This window comes from Mustela erminea, chromosome 14, assembly GCF_009829155.1.
Source record: "Mustela erminea isolate mMusErm1 chromosome 14, mMusErm1.Pri, whole genome shotgun sequence".
Lineage (NCBI taxonomy): Eukaryota > Metazoa > Chordata > Mammalia > Carnivora > Mustelidae > Mustela > Mustela erminea.
Genome location: NC_045627.1, coordinates 60345415 through 60365880, shown reverse-complemented (window position 1 = coordinate 60365880; position 20466 = coordinate 60345415). Strand labels below are relative to the sequence as shown.

The following is a 20466-nucleotide window of genomic DNA, read 5'->3' as shown; positions in this document are numbered from 1 at the left end:
ATGTTCTCACATATGTTCCTCTCATCCCCCACTGTCTCCCTCCCCTTTTCCTTCCTCTTACCTTTCAGCTTGCACTCTGTTACCTGGTGCACCACCCCTGTGTCGTTCTCCTTTTCTGCTGGCCACTTATAGATGTACAAACTTGTGTGAGAAGAGCCTGCATCCAGCACAATCCCATACTGAGGGGAAAAACAACAAGTCAAGAACTTACCAGGATTACATTATGCTTCCCCATACTCAGCTTGCAACAGAAGGAAACAAAGACGAGAGTCTTCAAAAACACGAGGAGACATATTTTTTAAAAGATTTTATTTATTTATTTGACAGACAGAGATCACAGGTAGACAGACAGGCAGGTGGGGCGGGGTGGGGGGGAGGCAGGCTTCCTGCTGAGCAGAGAGCCCAGTGCAGGGCTTGATCCCAGGACCTTGGGATCATGACCTGAGCTGAAAGCAGAGGCTTTAACCCACTTAGCCACCCAGATGCCCTGAGGAGACATATTTTAATTCAAGATGAACATGGGGAGGGGTGGCCTGGTGTTGCCCTGGTCATAAGAACTACCAGGACACCAGTCTCTCTAGAATCATGGCTCGTAGTGCTGGTGGCATGTTAGAATTTTCCAGGCCTTACCCAGGGTGGGGCCTGAGCCTCACTACTGATCATTATGAATATAACTATACATTGTATTTAATACATTTTAAAAGATAAGTATTTTCATGTTTTGGGCTCTTATGACTGAGAGATCAAAGGAAGAATAAAGAGGAAAAGGTGGGAAGAAAGAAGGGGAAAGACAGTATGAGAAAGAACTCATTGGTCAGAGGCGAAAGGCGAAAGAGCCAAGTCTCCACATCACATTTCATGAGAATATTAAATGTACTGGGCAGGTGTCGCATGAAACTTTTCCTGAGAGTTCTCTGATTTAACCCTCAGAACAGTCCTGTAGGGTAGGTACTCTGTTTATCCCTGCTATATATGTGAGAAATTAAAGAACAAAGAGGTTAAGTAGTTTACTCAAGATACACAGCTAATTGGTGAGAGAGCCTGGATTTGGATCAGAGTTAGACCCAAGATCTTATGCTCCATATACAGAGAAACATAGGAGCAAGGGCAGAACAATAGTTTTTAAAGACTTTTAGTGCGGGATAACTACAGCAAAGTGCATCCCAGTGAATTCTGGCATATGTGCACACCCATTTACACCACACCACCAAGATCAAGATTCAGAATGTTTTCTACTGCCCCTCTCAGTACGTTCCTCCTGAGGGTAACCATTGTCTTGGTTTCTGTCCCCACGGATGAGTTTTGCCTATCTTTGAGCTGCCGTAAAGGGACTCACACAGCGTGCCTCCTCTATGTCTAGCTTCTTCTGCTCTGCCCTGTCTCTTAGATGCATCCTGACTGTGCGCAGCCATAGTTCATCCCTCTTCATTGCTATACAATAGTTCCTATTCATTATATGCACTATGTTTTTATCCATTCTACTGTTGATGACATTTGAGTTGCTTCCAGTTCAGCACTATTGGGAACATAGTCCCCGGGAACATCCTTGCCCATGTCATTCTTTGGATATAAGCTCATTTATTTGGGGTATTTACGTAGGAGTAGACTGCCGAATGCTCTTTTTGATCATTTAATGTTCATCTTTGGTTACACCCCTGAGTTTAATCAGGAAAAAATGCCATGGGGCTTGTAAGGAGAGCATGATAGTACCTGTACTTTAATTTATTATCCCTCTCCTAGAGAGAAACATGGAAGAAAGTAAACAGGGAAGCAGAAGGAAGAGAAAAAGGAGGCACGCCTAAAGTGTGAGCTAGCCACTCCCAACACACTTTGTTGCTGTGGACCTCCAAGTGCCATCTGCCTCTTGATAATGCTTAAATCAGCAGTCATTTGATATATAGTCTCCCATACTGTCTTATTACCTGTTAAGAACCTAAGATCTTCCAGGGAGGAAAGAAGAATGAGGATTCAAGAGATCTCCTTGGACCACTGGCAATAGTTAATAGCTGAGTTTGCTTGGTGTCAAGCTTTATTCTGTTTCTCCAGATGAGAATATCAGTGTGCAGCAGAGGGCAGATCCTTGGCCTTCTGCAACCTCTAGTGTTCTCAGCCTAGTTAGGCACAACAGGACTCCCTATGGCAAGGAACATTATGACCTTAAAAAGAAAAAAGCCTTTATACTTGGCGAGAGAGCAAGCTGGATAGACTCCTCCGTAAACAGGCTTGCAGTGAGAGGAAACCAATGACTTAGGTCGTGACTGTTGCAGGCCCATCGGGGAATGCCTGGCGTCTGGGGCCTTTGGAACCATGGGCAGCCTCCTGGGGTCGAGAGAGGCTGAGAGTTTACACAGCAGAAAATTCTGTTGTTTCCTAGGAGGGTCTGTGAATTCTTGCTGCCAGAAAATATTCCAACCACAGTGGCCTATGATAAAATCTGAGGCAGCAGCAGTAAGCAAGCAGCCTTTATCTGGGATCAGGACATTCTATTCTTTGTTGACATGAAAGTCACCCTTCCAACAGAGCAAAGGAACCAGCCTTCCTTCTATCATCCTGTTTCTCGAAGGTCTTAGACAACGAGGTGGTGGAGAAATGAAAGTTTTTGCTACATTTAGTTTATCAAGTGTTTGAGCGGGAGGTGTGGTGTATTCTGTCACACAGGAGCTGAGGGCTTTCCACCTTATGTATACAGTGGACTGGAATGCTAACCTGCCGAATTGTGCCAAATATTTTTTCTCTTAGGAAACAGTTTGCAGCTTGAGGGACAGATAAAAGCTTGATTGTGTGAAAATTCTGTTTGGGCATTTTGGAAGTTTGCCTTTCATTGTTGTAAAACTCAGCATATTTACTCATTTTCATAGCTGGCCCATCTTAGAGCTATAAGTTTATTCTACATAATCTTCTTATTTGAGAGATGAGAGACCGTGTCCAGTAGAGTTCAAGGACCTACCTAAGAAGTACAGAAGGTGAAAGCCTTCAAAGACCCATCTAGAGCCCGGGTAGCCGCCATCTTTTGTTACTTTTCACCATACCAGCATTTTCCAATGCATGTTCCAGAAAACACTAAGCCTGCAAGGATCTAGGCAAATAAGACTTCCCAGGAGTTTGGGGAATGCTGAGTGCTTTCTCTCTCTCTCCTGGGCTCACAAACCCACTAGGTAATGAATGCTTCAGAGAATCTGGCAGTAGAGAAGCTTGCCTAACTTTGTTTGAGCCAGCATTGCCCTGACTCCATGATGACAGAATTCTGTTTAAAATAAAAATCTCTACCCAACAGAAAGGTTTTGACCAAAGCTGTGCCTTACACCATGCTAACACTCCTATCCAGTGTTTCTCTGTAGCTCATATTTTTAAAAGGCCTGTGAGTACATTCTATACATTAAAGAAAAATTAAATATATGTGTGGTGATGAAGAGATCTGACATTCCCCTAGGATTATTTCAGTATTACTTTCTATTTTAAGAATACTAAAAGTTTACTAGATAACATCTAGTTAAATGAAGGGGAAGGGAAAAAAAGACATTTAAGATCCTACCAACTACATATCACTGTTACTTTGATTTGTCTCCTTCCAGTCTTTCCTAAATACACAAATTTTTATATGGCTGCAATCTTACTGTGTATATACAACTTTATCCTGGCTAGTTTTGATCATCCACATGATTTTAGCAATCTTATGATCTTCATAAGTTATTCTGAGTGAACAAAAGCAGTGTTTCAGGGAAAGGAACAGTAAAAATGACCTTGCTTCGTTCACAGAGACACCAATGTAGGGCCGTTGGTATAGACCTGGCGATGTGGGTGGCCACAGACCCTGAGCTCACAGAGACTGGAGGCCATGGGGACATGAGCCAAGACTCTCCTTAAGGTGGAAGCAATTCTACCTGCACAATGTCATAGGTCCAGTCATCCGAGTAAATCTCTCTAGATGCAGAAAGAAATAGAAAACTTGAGCAGCAGATGATCTGCTTCTATTCCTGGCTCTGCAGAAGTGGGTTGTTCTCATTCAGATCTCAACCCACTTGTCACCCAACTGTGAGTCTTCTAATTCAGAAAACACTCACCCTGACACTGGCCAGCTCTCAGTTCCCTATAAGACACATAACTTCTGTTCTAGAGCCTCAGCCCAGAATGCCCTTCACCTAAGATCCCAGCCTTCTCTGACCTTTTCAGATTTAATTCTACTTTCGTAATCCTTGGCTCAGATTCCCCATATTTTTGCTCTAAAAACAGGACTTACCATGATGCATAATTACATGTCTATATGGCTATTTGATTAATATCTGTCTTCCCCATAAGGATGTGAACTACATTAGGGCAGGGCTGTTTTGCTTACAATGGTATGTCCAGCACCCACCTCAGGATATCCTACCACATGTTAGGCACAAAGAAGGAATTCAACAGGCAATTGTTGAATTGAATGAATGAAGAGGGTTAGAATTGTATAATTTTTGAACTCCTTCCAGTCCCAAAAGAACTTAGTACTCACAGTCTAATATAAAGTAGTACCATCAAGATTGAGTTCCACCATCACTACTACCACTACCCAAAAAAAACCCCATAAACCAGGGAACATGGGCAATGGTAAGATAATCAACTTCTCTCGGTCACTTCAGACATCTTGGTTCTTCAGAATCTTTCTTAAAAGTCCCTGTAGCTTTAACTGTACTTTTAGCAATGTCATCAGTTTGTCTCAGTGAGTCCTTTTGAATAAACAAAGCTAATCCTTTCAAATTTGACTCCGGTACTCTATAAACTCTATAAACAAATCAGGTCTCCATTAGCTACGGTAATGCTGGCAGGGCCTATGAACAATTAGAGACCATTTTCTGCTTTTCTTTTTTCTTCAATTAGAATTACTAGACTTTCGATACAAACCACAGTTTCACTGCTGTTTGTTAATTGTGGTAAAATACACTGAACATAATAAATTTACCATTTTAAGTGTACAGTTCTGTGTACAGTTCAGTGGCATGAAGTACATTAACACCTCGTATACCATCACAACCATCCAGCTCCAAGTATTGTGGGTTTTTTTCTTTTTAAGAATTATTTATTTGAGAGAGAGCACAAACAGGAGGAGCACAGGGAGAGAGAGAATCTTAAGCAGGGTCGGCGCTGAGCACAGAACCTGACGTGGGGTTCAGTCCCACGAGTATGAGATCACGACCTGAGCCGAAACCAAGAGTCAGCCACTTAGCCAACTGTGCATCTCTCCAGGTATTGCTTTTTAAACAAGACCACATTAAAATCCAGTGAAGTAAAAATAATATAGATATTTTCCAGGAGTATTTGAGGTTGAAAATTGGAGCAAGTCCTTCCAAATTCTCCATAAAACAATACAATCACAAATGCTTAATGAAGAATAGCACTTTAGTTCCTTGTGAAAAAGATGTATGATAATCAACTTCTCTCGGTCACTTCAGACATATTGGTTCTTCTTTCTAGCTGCTTCAGCAGCAGCTAGAAAAACTGCGATCACTGGCTCAGTGACCTTAACACATTAGCAGCAAAGAAACTTCCCTAGAATTCATCTCCCTCGAAGCAATGTGGACAGCTGGTCTCCCCTGAGGGCTTCCGGTGTGCTGGCTACTCTGATAAGGGAGTCACTGGTATCATCCCAGGTAATCCTCACAACTACCTCCATTTGACATATGAGGAAGCTGAGGAATAGAGAGAGAGACTTACTTGCCCAAGTCTCATAGCAAAAAGTAGCAGATCTGGGATTGAAATCAAAACCATCTGGTCCCTGAGCCAACAGGCTTCCACAGAAGTGGTAGCTGTTAATAAAGGCACATAGTTTGGTATTGGGTCAGTCTGGTGCCTTTGAGAGAACCTTGTGGGGATCTGTGTGTGTCAGCATGTGCAACATTTGTGCTAAAAAGAATATCTGACAACTCGCTAAATGCCAGTTTTCACTAATGAGCAGGAAATTAAGGGAGTGATGAACTGAACATATCTGAAAGCTACCTCCCCACCCAGGTACACCAGAACAAAGGGAGTTTCCCAGGGGACACTTAGGTACAGCTAAATGACTCTTCAGTTCATTAAGGCCTTTTTTTTTTAAAGTATTCATTGCATATCTATAGGATAGTGGTTCCCAGACTTCAGTGGCTTGAGAATGCCCCAGGATGCCTGTTCAGTGTATAGATTCTCAGATCCTGCAACCTGCAACTGAGTAGGGTCTGGGGGTAAGAATAGGGAACGCTGATCTCCAAGGGACTGGGAGGCAGGGGCCTGCCTCCCACACTGACAAATCCTACCATCAGGCTGGTTGTCCCATGCCCTTCACATCCAAGGAGGAGGCAGTTTTACATGTTCAAGATGTTACTCTGTTCACTGAGTCAGCAAACTTCTATGAGGCAACCAGCCAAGTCAGATTGCTGGTTGTAATTTAACATTTATTTTGTGATTATTTGATTGATAAGTATCTCTTCCACTAGACCGTAAGTTCCATGAAAGTAAGGACTTTGCCAGTTTTGCTCATTGCTATATGCCTGGGGCCTAAAATAAGAATAGATGGTCAATGACTATTTGTTAAGTGAATAAGTTGAGTGAATGAATAATAAAATGCATTAAAAAAAAAAAAAGATGAAACCCAGGCCCTATCCTCAATACCTTTATCACCTCAGTAACTGGGCAAGTAAACAACACATCAGTACAATAAGGAGTTCTTGTAGTTTGCTAGATATGGCCTGGGCACGGGGCCACCACCGCCTCAGTAAGGCTAACCCCAAACAGGTAGGAAGATGACAGGACTGGATCATCAGGATGGGAAGGCTGACCCGGATTGGGTTAGACAAGGATGATTAGATGGGAAGAAGGGGATAGAAAGTGACAATTTGTGACAAGGCAGACAGGCTGCAAAGACGGTAACATATGAGCTACCAGTCACTGAGTGTCCACAGTGGCCCAGGATGCCTGCTCATCACATCACATTTGCATTTATTTATCCTGCTTGATTCTTGCAGTAATCTATGAGACACCAAGCCTTGAGCAAGAGAAACTCAAAGGCCCTCATTTTGCTTATCTATAAGGTGAGGATAATCTTTCATTCCTCACAGCATTCCTGGAAAGAAAAAATGTAAATGATTTATAAACTGCAAGCACTATATTTGAATGCTAGAATTCCTCAGGACTCAATCCTTGCCCTCTTCTTGCTTTTTACCCCCTTCCTATAATCTTACCACGTCTAGGGCTTCTATTGAAGGCATTAGAGACATATCTTTAGTCTAGACCTGTACTATCTAATAAGGCAGCCACTAGCCACATGTGGTTCTTGAGCACTTGAAATGTTAACTGCAGTTGATCCTTAAACAACACAGATTTGAACAGTGCGGGCCCGTTCATACACGGATTTTTTTCAATAAATGCAGTAGAGTCCTATAAGTGTGTTTTCTCTCCTTACAATTTTCTTAACATTTTCTTTTCTGTAGCTCACTTTATTGTAAGAATACAGTATATAATACATACACAAAATATGTGTGAGTCAACTGTCTATGTTATTGGTAAGGCTTCTTCTGGTCAATATTAGGCAATTAAGTTTTAAGGGAGTCAAAAGTTGCACATGGATTTTTGACTGTGTGGTGGGGGTGGCACCCCTAAGCCCCATGTTGTTCAAGGGCCAATCGTAGTCTGAATTGAGATGTGATTTAAGTTAAAAATCACACTGTAATTTGAAGATAACATGAAAAAAATAATGGAAAATATTTTGTTAATCATTATTTTGATGAAATGTTGAGATAATATTTTGGATGTAATAGATTACATTAAATATTTTATTAAAATTAATTTCATCTCCTTCTACTTTTTAAAAATGTGACTCCCAGGGGCACCTGGGTGGCTCAGTGGGTTAAAGCCTCTGCCTTCGGGCTCAGGTCATGATCCCAGGGTCCTGGGATTGAGCCCCGCATCGGGCTCTCTGCTCAGCGGGGAGTCTGCTTCTCCCTCTCTCTCTGCCTGCCTCTCTGCCTACTTGTGATCTCTCTCTGTCAAATAAATAAATAAAATATTTTTTAAAAATGTGACTCCTGGAGAAATTAAAATGTGGCTTATATGATATTTCTAACTAACACTGTGGGTCTATACCTCTTCTATGAGGTCCAGATCTGATTATCCAACTGCTGGATAATCTTTGGATATCCAATACCTCTAAAACAAAAAAATTTTCTTCAAAAACTTAACTCTACACCTCCTCCTCCTTCCACACTGCTTCCACACACTAATCTAGTCTCCTATACCTGCTCTTATCACCCCACTCTCAACTTCATTGCAGCCAGTGTGATCGTTTCAAAACACAAATCTGATCAATTTACTGTCTTCTCATTGCTCCTAGGATTAAAGTTAAAATCCTCGGCCTGAGTGGCAAGACCCTGACTGAACCATCTCCCTCACCATCTTTATCTGTGAGATTCTTGGACTTGCTTTCCTTTTGCCTAGAATACTCTCTGTCCTTCTCTATCTCCACCAACTTCTAATCACACTTCACGTTTTATAGTAAATGTCATTTCTTTCAGGCAAGACTGCCCTGGCTCCCAAAACTTTCACTTGGTGGCACTCGTCACAACTATAATCAATAATTTGTATCAGCTATTAAATGTGTTTCCTTCCCCAGATAGTAAGCTCAGTCATATCGATACTGCCTTCCCAACTCTATAGCTAATATAGAACCTAATACAGATACTTAATAATTGTTAATACATGAATTTGTGAACAAGTGAAGAGCTGCTGAATGAGGTATGGTCATAAAGAGATGATTTGTTTTTATTTACTTTAATTCCAGTATAGTTATATACAATGTTATGTTAGTTTAAGGGGTACAACATAGTGATTCCACAATTCTATACATTACTTAGTTTTCATTGCGGTAAGCATACTCCACCTATTTCACCCATTCCCCTCACCTACCTGCCCTCTGGTAACCATCAATTTGTTCTCTATAGTTGAGTCTGTTTTTAGGTTTCTCTTTTTTTGCTTGTTTCTAAAACTCCACATATGAGTGAAAACACATGGTATTTGTCTTTCTCTGACTTATTTCACTTAACATTATATTCTCTAGTTCTATCCATGTTGTTGCAAATGGCAAGATTTAATTCTTTTCATGGCTGAATAATATTCCATTGTGTATCTATACCACATCTTCTTTATCCATTCCTCTATCAATGGACAACTGGGCTGCTTCCACAATTTGGTTATCGTAAATAATGCTGCAATAAACAGAGGGGTGCATATATCTTTTCGAATTAATGCTTTCATATTCCTTGGGTAAATACCCAGGAGTAAAATTACTGGATCATATGGTAGCTCTATTTTTAACTTTGAGGAAGATCCATACCCTTTTCCACAGTGGCTGCATCAGTTTGCATTCCCACCACCAGTGCACAACAGTTCCCTTTTTTCCACATCCTCACCAACACTTACTGTTTCTTGTGTTTTTGATTCTAGCCAGTCTGACAGGTGTGTGGTAATATTTCATTGTGGTTTTGATTTGCATCTCCCTGATGAGGAGTGATGTTGAGCATCTTTTCATGTATCTGTTGGCCATCTGTATGTCTTCTTTGGAGAAACATCTGTTCATGTCTTCTGCCCATTTTTTATTTGGGTTATTTGGTTTTTTGTATTGTGCTATATAAGTTCTTTATATGTTTTGAATACTGGCTATGCCATTTGAAAATATAATCTACCACTCAGTAGTTTGTTTTTAAGTTTTGTTGATCATTTTCCTTGCTGTGAAGAAGCTAATAGATTATTTTTGCTTTTGTTTCCCTGCCTCAGGAGACATATCTAGAAAAATGTTACTACAGCTGACATCAAAGAAATTACTACCTGTGCTCTTCTAGGATTTTTATGGTTTTAGGTCTCACATTTAGGTCCTTAAACCATTCTTAGTTTATTTTTGTGTATGGTGTAAAATAGTCCAGTTTCATTCTTTTGCATTAAGCTGTCCAGTTTTTCCCAACACTATTTGTTGAAGAGACTATCTTTTTCCCATTGCGCAGTCTTGCTACATTTGTCAAAGATTAACGGACCATGTAATTGTGTTCTAGTGATCTGTGCATTTATTTTTGTGCCAGTACCATACTGCTTATAGTACTACAGCTTTGTAGTATATCTTGAAATCTGGGATTGTGGTATCTCCAGTTTCGTTCTTCTTTTTCAAGACTGGTTTGGCTAGGAGCACCTGGGTGGTTCAGTGGGTTAAGCCTCTGCCTTCCACCCAGTCATGATTTCAGGGTCCTGGGATTGAGCCCCACGTTGGGCTCTCTGCTCGCTGGGGAGACTTCTTCCCCCTTTCTCTCTACCTACTTGTGATCTCGCTCTCTATCAAATAAAAAAAAAAAATACTGCTTTGGCTATTTGAGGTCTTTATGAATCTATATATATTTTAGGATTATTTATTCTAGTTCTGTGAAAAATGCTTTTGGTATTTTGATAGGCATTGCATTAAATCCACAGATTCCCTTGGATAGTATAGACATTTTAACAATATTGGTTCTCCCAGTCCATGAGCATGGAATATCTTTCACTTGTTTATGTCATCCTCAATTTCTTAAATCAGTGTTTTATAGTTTTCAGAGTACAGGTCTTTCACTTCCTTGGTTAAGTTTATTCATAGGCATTTTATTCTTTTTGGTACAATTGTAAATGAGATTGTTTTCTTTCTTTTTTTTTTATTTTAAGATTTTATTTCTTTATTTGAAAGAGAGGGACCAAGCAAGAGAGAGAGAAGGAGACCACCAGTGGGGGCAGCAGTGAGGGTGGGGTGCAGAAAGAGAGAAGGAGAAGCAGATTCCCTGCTGAGCAGGGAGCGTGACACGGGGCTCCATCCCAGGATCCCAGGATCATGACCTGAGCTGAAGACAGATGCTTAACTGACTGAGCCACCCCAGCACCCCCATAGGATTGTTTTCTTACATTATTTTTCTGTTATTTCATTATAGATGTATAGTGTATAGATATACAATGGATTTCTATATTTTGATTTTGTATCCTCTGACCTTATTAACTCATTTATCAGTTTTGGTAGTTTTTTGGTGGAGTCTTTAAGGTTTTCTATATATAGTACCATGTCTTCTGCAAACAGTGAAAGTTTTCCTTCTTCCTCACCAATTTGGATGCCTTTTATTTCTATTTCTTGTCTGATTGCTGTGGCCAGGACTTCCAGTACTATATTGAATAAAAGTGGTAAGGGAAGACATTTTGTCTTGTTCCTGATCTTAGAGGAAAAGTTTTCAATTTTTCACCATTATGATGATAGCTATGGGTTTTCTTTTTAATATATATATATATATATGTATATGTGTATATGTGTATACATATACACATATATGTATACACATATACACATATACATATATATATACAAAGGTATATATACCTTTGTTACATTGAGGTATATTTCCTTTCATCCTTTCTCTTATTAATGTGATGTATCATGTTGATTGATTTCCAAATATTGAACCACCTTTGCATCTCAGGAATAAATCCCACTTGATCATGGTGAATGGTTTTTAAATTTATTGTTCGATTTGGTTTGCTAATATTTTGTTGAGGATTTTTATATCTATGATCATGAGAGTTATTGGCCTGTAGTTCTCTTTTTTTATGGTGTCTTTATCTGGTTTTGGTGTCAGGGTAATGCTGGACTCAGAGAATGAGATTGGAAGTTTTCCTTCCTCATCTATTTTTTGGAATAGTTTAAGAAGACTAAGTATTAACTCTCCTTTAAAAGTTTGGTAGAATTCACTAAGGAAGCCATCTGATCCTGAATTTTTGTTTGTTGGTAGTTTTTTTGATTACTGATTCAAATTCATTGCTGATAATTGGTCTACTTTGTGTTTCTATTTCTTCCTGATTCAGATTTGGGAGGTTATATGTTTCTAAGAATTTATCCATGTCTTCTAGGTGATCCAGTTTGTTGGCATATAATTTTTCAAAATAGTCTCATAATTTTCTTTGTATTCCGTGGTATTGGTTGCTATATTTCCTCTTTCATTTCTAATTTTGTTTATTTGAGTCACCTCTTTTTTTTTTTTTTTCTTGTGAGTCTGGCCAAAGGTTTATCAATTTGATTTATCTTCTCAAAGAACCAGCTCCTGGTTTCATTGATCTGTCCTATTGTCTATTTAGTTTCTACTTCATTTATTTCTGCTCTAATCTTTATTATTTCCTTCCTTCTAGTGGTCTGGGGTTTTGTTTGTTCTTCTTCTTCTAGCTCCTTTAGGTGTAAGGTTAGTTTGTATAAGATTTTTCTTGCTTCTTGAGGTAGGCCTGCATTGCTATGAACTTCCCTCTTAGAACAGCTTAGCTCTATCCCAAAGATTTTGGACCATAATGTTTTCATTTGCATTTATCTACATGTATTTTTTTAATTTCCTCTTTGAATTTCTTGGTTGGCCTGTTCATTGTTTAGTAGTACGTTATTTAATCTCCATGCTCTTTCCAGGTTATTGCTTGTGGTTGATTTCTAGTTTCCCAGTGTCCTAGTCAGAAAAGATGCACAGTATGACTTCAGTCTTCCCGAATTTGTTGGGGCTTGTTTTGTGGCCAGTATGTGATCTGTTTGGAAGAATCTTCCACGTGCCACTTGAAAAGAATATGTATTCTGCTGTTTCAGGATGGAATGTTGTGAAACTATCTGTTAGATTATTTTGGTCTAATGTATCATTCACAGTCACTGCTTCCTTGCTGATTTTCAGTTTGGATGATCTATCCATTGATGTAACTGGAGTGTTAAAACTTCCTTTATATGTGTTATTAGCTACTTTACGTATTTGGGTGCTCCCATGTTGGGTGCATATTTATAATTGTTATATCTTCTTGTTGGATTGTTCCCTTTATGACTATATAGTGTCCTTCTTTGTCTCTTGTTACAGTCTTTATCTTAAAATCGATTTTGTACAATGTAAGTATTGCTATCCCAGCTTTCTTTTCACTTTGATTTACATGGTAAATGCTTTTCCATCCCCTCACTTTCAATCTGCATATGTCTTTAGGTCTGATATGAATTTCTTGTAGGCACAATTGTTTTGATTGTAGCATTTAGTCCATGTACATTCAAACGAATTATTGATAGGTATGTACTTACTGACATTTTATTACTTGCTTTATGATTGTTTTGTTCTTCTCTGTTCTTTTCTTCCCTTGCTGTTTCCTCTCATGATTTTCTACTTTCTTTAGTGGTATACTTGGATTCCTTTCTCTTTATTTTTTTGTGTATCTATTACTGGTTTTTTATTTGTGTTTACCATTAGCTTTATATATAACATTTTATACATATAGCAGTCTATGTTAAATGGATGGTTGCTTAAGTTTGAATCCATTCTTTATTCCTTTTTCCCCCACATTTTAAGTATATGGTATCATACTTTACATCCTTTTATTTTGTGAATCCCTTAACTGATTTTTTATTTATACTTATTTTTCTGCTTTTGTGCTTTCTTAGTTTTTTTACTCCTGCTTATAGTCTTTTCCTTCCACTCAAGAGTCCCTTTTAACATTTCTGGTAGTGGTCATGAATTCTTTTAACTTTTGTTTGTCTGGGAAACTATCTCTCCTCTGGTTTGAATGATAGCCTTGCTAGATAGAGTATTCTTGGCTTCAGGTTTTTTTCTTTCATCAGTGTAAATGTAAAATGCCACTCTCTTTTGGCCTGCAAAGTTTTTGCTAAAGAATTAGCTATAGGCTTATGGGATTTTCCTTATAAGTAATTATTTTCTCTTACTGCTTTTAAAATTCTCTTTATCACTACTTTTTGCCATTTTAACTACTATATGTCTTGGTGTAGACCTCCTTGGGTTATTTTGTTGGAGGCTCTCTGTGCCTCCTGGATCTGGATTTCTTTCTTTTTTTTTTTTTTAAGATTTTATTTTTATTTATTTATTTGACAGATCACAAGTAGGCAGAGAGGCAGGCAGAGAGAGAGGGGGAAGCAGGCTCCCTGCTGAGCAAGAGAGCCCGACACAGGGCTTGATCTCAGGACCGTGGGATCATGACCTGAGCTGAAGGCAGAGGCTTAACCCACTGAGCCACCCAGGTGCCCCTGGATCTGGATTTCTGTTTCCTTCTCCTGATTCAGGAAGTTTTCAGCTATTATTTCTTCAAATAAATTTTCTGCTTCCTTTTCCCTCTCTTCTCTTTCTGGGACCCCTATTTTGTGAATATTTTTATGCTTGATGGTATCACTGAGTTCCCTGTTTTTTAATTTTTAATTACTTCTTAGCTTCTGTTCAGCTTGATGCTTTCCATTACTCTGTGCTCCAGTCACTGATCCATTCTTCTTCTTCCTCCAGTCTACTATTTATTCCATCTAATGTAGTTTTAATTTGAGTTATTGAGTACTTCATCTCTGGTTCATTTTTGTTTTCCTTTTTTCCCCCAAAGATTTTATTTATTTATTGAAAAAGAGAGAGAGAGAGAGAGAGAGAACAGGGGGAGGGACAGAGGGAGAAGGAGAGAGAGAGAGAATCCCAAACTGATTCTGAGCTGAGCACAGAGCCTGAGACAGGGCTTGATGTCACAACACTATGATCACAACCTGAGCCAAAACCAAGAGCTGGTTGTTCAATCACTTGAGCCACCCACGTGCCCATCTTTTTGGTTTTCTATCTCTTTTTTAAGAGTGTCACTCTCTTCTCAAGTCCAGTAAGTATCTTTATGACCATTATTTTAGATTCTCTACAGGCATATTATTTGTCTCTATTTGTTAGCTCTCTTGCAGTGATTTTGTCCTGTCCTTTCATTTGGGATATATTCCTCTGTCTCCTCACTTTGTCTAACTCTCTGCATCTGTTTCTCTGTGTTAAGAAAGATAGCTATGTCTCATTTACTTGACAGTAATGACCTTATGAAGAAGTCCTGTAGTGCCTTACTGCACAGTGTCCCCTGTTTACTAGAACCTGGCACTTCAGGGGTATCTCCTATGTGTGATGTGTGTGTCCCACTGTTGTGGCTGAGCCACTTTTGCCTTTAGTCCAGCTGTCTGTGATGGCTCTCTTTGCCTGTTATAGGCAGGGTCTGATCCCTGTGTTGTTAGTGGGCCAGTCCTGGGCCACTTTCAGCTTGAGTTGAGTCAGACCAGGAGTTTGCCAGAGATGCAGTAACACCAAACTATAGGACATTTTTTGTGTGTGTTGTCTTTTGAGAGGCTTTCATAGGTGGCCAGGACCTGTAGTCATACCAGACATCAGCTGCCAGCCCACTGCTGGTGCTACAATCAGACTGGTCTGTGTGGTGTGTGTAGTGTGGTCTCTTCCACAGTCCCCAGGACAGGAGTCACTTTGGAGTGGTGCTGGCCTGTCAGGACTGGTTGCATACTGTCAAGCTTGTGGCACCACTCTGGATAGGCTTTGGCCAAGGGCATACTGGAGGGGACAGGTTCATGGGAGAATGGAGGAATGCGGGAGCGGGGTGGGGGGCACACAGTGCTAGCAAGGTTTGCTTAGGGCTATTGTGAAAGGGGACCTGTGGCCACCAGAACCAAGGCTGGCTGGATTGGAGGGAGTGGATCTCAAGAAGCACTTGGGGGCAGTGTGGTTGATATTAGTAAGGTCTGTAGTGAAAGAAGACCTGGAGTGAGGCCTGGTTGGTACCAGCAGGTCCACAGGAAAACACAGGGTGTGGCAGGCTGTTAGCAAGTTAGGTAGTGTTGTTGGAGAAGTGCTGAGTCACAGGTATCCATGTGTTTATGCTGGACAGTGGAGGAAGGAAATGGCATCCACTAGCTCCTTTGCTCCTGGAGAAGTCTCCCAGTGATCCCTGCCCCTCCAAGCACATGCTCTGAGATTAGTAAACAAATCTCCCTCCTGCACACCCCAGGTGCTTTTCAAACTGCTGCTTCTATGCTGTGTCTCCACGGGGCTTTTTAAGGGTGCTGCTTTCCTCTCACCTTCCTGACTCTTCCAGAACTGAGCCCACTAATTTTAAATTTTCCAGGTATTAATCCTTGCTGATTTTAAGAACTCAGGAAATTAAGCCTTTCTGGTTTCATGCAGAATCCCTGTGCACCTGGGATACTTGGTGTGATGGTCTTGTCCTTTCCCCTTTCCATGCCTGTATCGTTCCTCCCCACTATAGACAGGTCCATTTAACTTCCAAATGTATCCCCACCCTTCTTATTCTCTTTGAGATGGCCTCTTCCCTACATTTAGCTATGAAGAGTCTCTTCTGTCAGTCTTCAAATCGTTTTCTGGGTTATTTACACTGATGTGGATACTACCGTGTTCCATGGAATGAGGTGAACTGAGGGTCCTCCTACTCCACTATCTTCCCTGGAAGTTCAGTGTTACAGGTTTTTATTTTTATTTTTTTAATTAAAAAAAATTTTTTTTTATTTATTTGACAGAGAGAGAGATCACAAGTAGGCAGAGAGGCAGGCAGACAGAGAGGAGTAAGCAGGCTCCCTGCTGAGCAGAGAGCCCGATGTGAGGCTCAATCCCAGGATCCTGAGATCATAACCTGAGCAGAAGGCAGAGACTTTAATCCACTAAGCCACCCAGGTGCCCCACAATGTTACAGGTTTTTAAAACAAATGTACCAGGTACAAATATTGAAATGAGTATTATCTTTTAAATCATCACTTTTGAAAGGAAATAAATTTATTTCAACAAACTACTCAAAGCCTCTTAGTAGCTCGTGATATCTGGGATGATCCTGGTACTGGTTTACAAACCACACAAGAAAATGTCTCCTTTCTTTTTCCTTATTTTGGATTTTATAATGTTTTATCATATACCTTATTCATCAAACTTAGTTTTAAATGATTTCGAGGATATTATCAAAGAGTATGCTCTAAAGCAGCAATGTCCCATTGAGCTTTCTGTGAGCTTTCTGTGAGCTTTCCTCACAGTGGAAATGTTCTAAGTATGCATTGTCCAGTTTAGTATGCACCAGCCACATGAGTCTATTGAGTGAGTGCTTGGAATGTGGCTAGTGAAATTACGGAACAAAATCATATTATATTATTTTATTTTATTTTAATTAACCCAAGTTGAAATAGCTACATATGGCTAAGTGACTACTAAATTAAGTATACGTAGCTTAAAGCCATCACCAAAGACAAGTTTCTAAAATATTTTTGTCCTTAATATTTGCCAATAATCTTATTAAAATTAGTATATGATCTTAATAAATGACTAGTTTGCATATATAAAGTGATCTTTGTGTAAAATAAACCAGTGATATTGCTATGAAGATCCATTTTGTATGCCACTATCTACTCTTCAAATACTCATACCTCTTATTTAAAGACCTGTTCCATTTTCTGGGGCCAACACAACACAGAATCACAACAGAGTCAATGAAACCGCTACAAATGCAGGAAAAGTCATCCATGACCAGAAGTATTCACTGGGAACACAGAGCTCAAGTCTGTCATGGATTTTGCCTCCTAGGCAGTCCCCTTCTCCAATGATGCAATAATGAACATGTAAAAAGGTCAAATCAAGAAGGCAATCATGTACTTTTGGAGCTGGTAAACAAATAACAGAACCAAGATGTCATGAGGCTTCAACTGTGAGTGAAGTTTTGCCAAGAGAGCCAACATCACTCAATATTAAAAGGCAAGAGACCATTGACAATGAGATAATATCAGCCTTCTGAGCTGACAAAGGGGTTGCTGTGCACAGCAACAACTGAGTTGAGTTTATGTCACAAAGGAATGCCAATGTAACATCCAGACCTCTACTATATAGTGACTGATTTGGGTGGGTGGCAAAAGCTTTAGAAGCCTGGCATATGCATCCATCATTCCAGTCTCACAGTTTGATGTCTTCAAATACAAGAAAATAAACTTCTGCACATGTATTCCAGAGCCTCCATGGTCAAGTTAACTTCTAAACATGTCATCGTCTACGTGTACATTTGTGCCCATATGTACAACATTAGCAAATTGGTATATTCTGGGCCCTTTTAGATTTATTTACTTATACATTTATTTAATTTCAATGAAAGTTTAAAATGTTGTATTTACAACATAAACTTAAATTTTTCACATGCTTTTTAGCTAAGATTAAATAAAATAGTGACATTACAAGCTACTTGTAAGATATTCATGTCTTTGAAATTTTACTTTGGTGAATTTGGAAGGAAGTGGAAATATATCACAGCAAAGTTAATGACCCTAATTATTTTTAATGATATTAACTAGCTCTTCAAATATGGAAATTTTGAAGAAATATGTCTACCCATGAATTAATTTCAAATCACTATATTTGATACATGTATGTGGTTCTCTGTGTTTTTTTTTCATTGACTTTGCTTTCTTTAATATTCTGAAAAAGAGGAAAAATTCTTCTCCATAATCTTTGACTTCCAAACTACTTTATATAATGCTTTCTAATAAATTTAATTATTTTGGTATAGTAATGATGATTGAGTAAGAAGGTCAAAGAGTACAGTATTGTGACAGATCCACAGTGAAACAATGAATAAGAAGTCGAGATAACACTAAGTCATAGAATATCAGCACAAAATAGCATCACATAATATCTGGATGTAGTGAATAAAGTATTTGTTTCTCTCAAAGTACTAACAATTATTGCTGAACAAGCATAAAGATAATTATCTTCCTGCCACCAACTGACTGAAGACATTCCCTCTTCCCCTGTGAGCATCACTCCATTTTACCTCCCTAATCCAGTGGATATTAACTTGCTCCTGGGCTGCCAGAATCTCCACCCCTCCTGTATGTTCTGATTTACCACACACTCCTTCCCCTTCCCCCACTGCACCCCAGCCAGACCCCCTCAGATTTGAGTTACCTTAACATTTTCTGGCAATGGTTTGTTCTGGGTCAGCCCCACAGCAATCAAAGCAATCACAGCTATGATACAGGAGAAGCCAAGGATGATCAGTATATTTCTGGAACAAAAATTCTTCAGTTCAGACTCTGAAACCAAAAGCAGAAAAGAAAATATCAACAAGAAATTTAAAAAAAACATTGATTTTCCTCCAGTTTCGGTAAGGTCTTGTGCTAGCTGTCTGGAGACATCAAAGACAGATAAAAGTTCATCTTTATTATAGGGAAATAATTCAAGAGCAAAAGGATTTGCCTGTTCTGTGATAAGGGCCAAGACTGTTAGTGGTTGTGGTAAGGAGAATGGACAGAATTAGGTCAATGACTAGATAAGGAATGAGGACAGGGAAGAATCCCAAATTGGCTGTTTAATAGGTCATGCTGGTCTGTGAGGGTACAAACAACAACAAAAAAGCAAGGATTGCCCTCATTTTTAAAATATACTGCAAAATATTTAAGATGTTCAAAAATATTAAGAAAATATCATCAAACATCCAAGTCCCAACAGTCCATGCCATTTTCTGGATTGATGCACCCCTTGCATTTCGACCACACTTAAATGTTGCAATTTGTAACGGTGTAGAGGCTGTGAAGTTTTGAACATTTCTTCATTTACATTATCTCATCTATTCTTAGTCTCAGCCTGTCATGGGACACAATAAAGCTCCAAAGAGAATCATATAAAAGGGACAAGTTACTTTGGTCATCACAAACAGAGCATATAGCAGAAGTGAACAAGAAATGGAAAGCTACCCGACTCCTCCATTCTGACAACTCACTCCCTTCCTCTCTCAACTTCCCAAACCATCCCTAAACTTTTTTTCTTAGGCTTTGAAAAAGGAGGGTAAGATAAAGCAATAAAGAAACACACGGAATGAGATGGGCTCTGCAGAATAGATTGCACTTCTCTAAAGACAGGGCATGGGATTAAAACAGCTGAAAGAGGAGCCCGACTGACTCTCCCGCTCTGGGTCTCCCACTTGAACAGCAGCAGGCACCACGTGCTGAAACAGGAGCTCCTCTCCAGGCTCTTGAGCAGAAGCTTGGACTTAATCCAAAGGACTGTAACTGTATGGGTCTCCAGCCTGCTCATCAACCTCTAGAATCTTAAACTAGTCTTTACTTATCAGACCAAACAGTACAAAACTTAAAAGAAAAACTTTAGCAATCCCATTAGCTTCTGCTTCCAAGCATAGGAACAATAGATGAAATATATAACGCTTCCTCTCCTTCTCCCCTCCCAAAAGAACCTCAGTTTTGTTCAGATGATTGCCACTCCCCAAGCAGTCCACACACCTCATGAGAAAAGGATACACTCCACCCCTCGGGCTGAGGATCAGGCCTTATTATTGTGCATAATCTCATTCCCTCACCAAAGATTAGTCCAACAATGCATGTATACCCAAAAATGGCCCCTGAGACCCTGGAGGAAGTCTGCTGGAGCAAGTCCAGGAAAAGAATGGCAGCACTCTTGTCTTCCTCAGACATCACCCTGCCTGGATAAGATGACATTCAATGATGGCAGAACAGAGAGATGGACAAAACTTGAGTCTTTCACAGCATTTTGAACTGCTAAAAGAATAATCCCTGCTCCAAACTTCCCGTGCGACTTATGCTTTGAACCCATTAGAGTCAGGATTTTAATACTCTGAAGCCAAAATATCCGGATATAACTG

General features: G+C 39.6%; 1 protein-coding gene across 2 annotated transcripts in view; it reads right to left on the bottom strand.

Annotated features, from left to right (window-relative positions):
* Window positions 1-20466, bottom strand: part of ENTPD1 (ectonucleoside triphosphate diphosphohydrolase 1) — a 94065-nt gene that overhangs the window by 29680 nt on the left and 43919 nt on the right. For both annotated transcript variants that reach the window (XM_032312278.1, XM_032312277.1), the window contains exons 2-3: window positions 18756-18883; window positions 62-179 (exon numbers count right to left, since the gene is read on the bottom strand). In XM_032312278.1, coding sequence (XP_032168169.1) covers window positions 62-179; window positions 18756-18883 — 246 coding nt within the window. The remainder of the gene's footprint in view (window positions 1-61; window positions 180-18755; window positions 18884-20466) is intronic.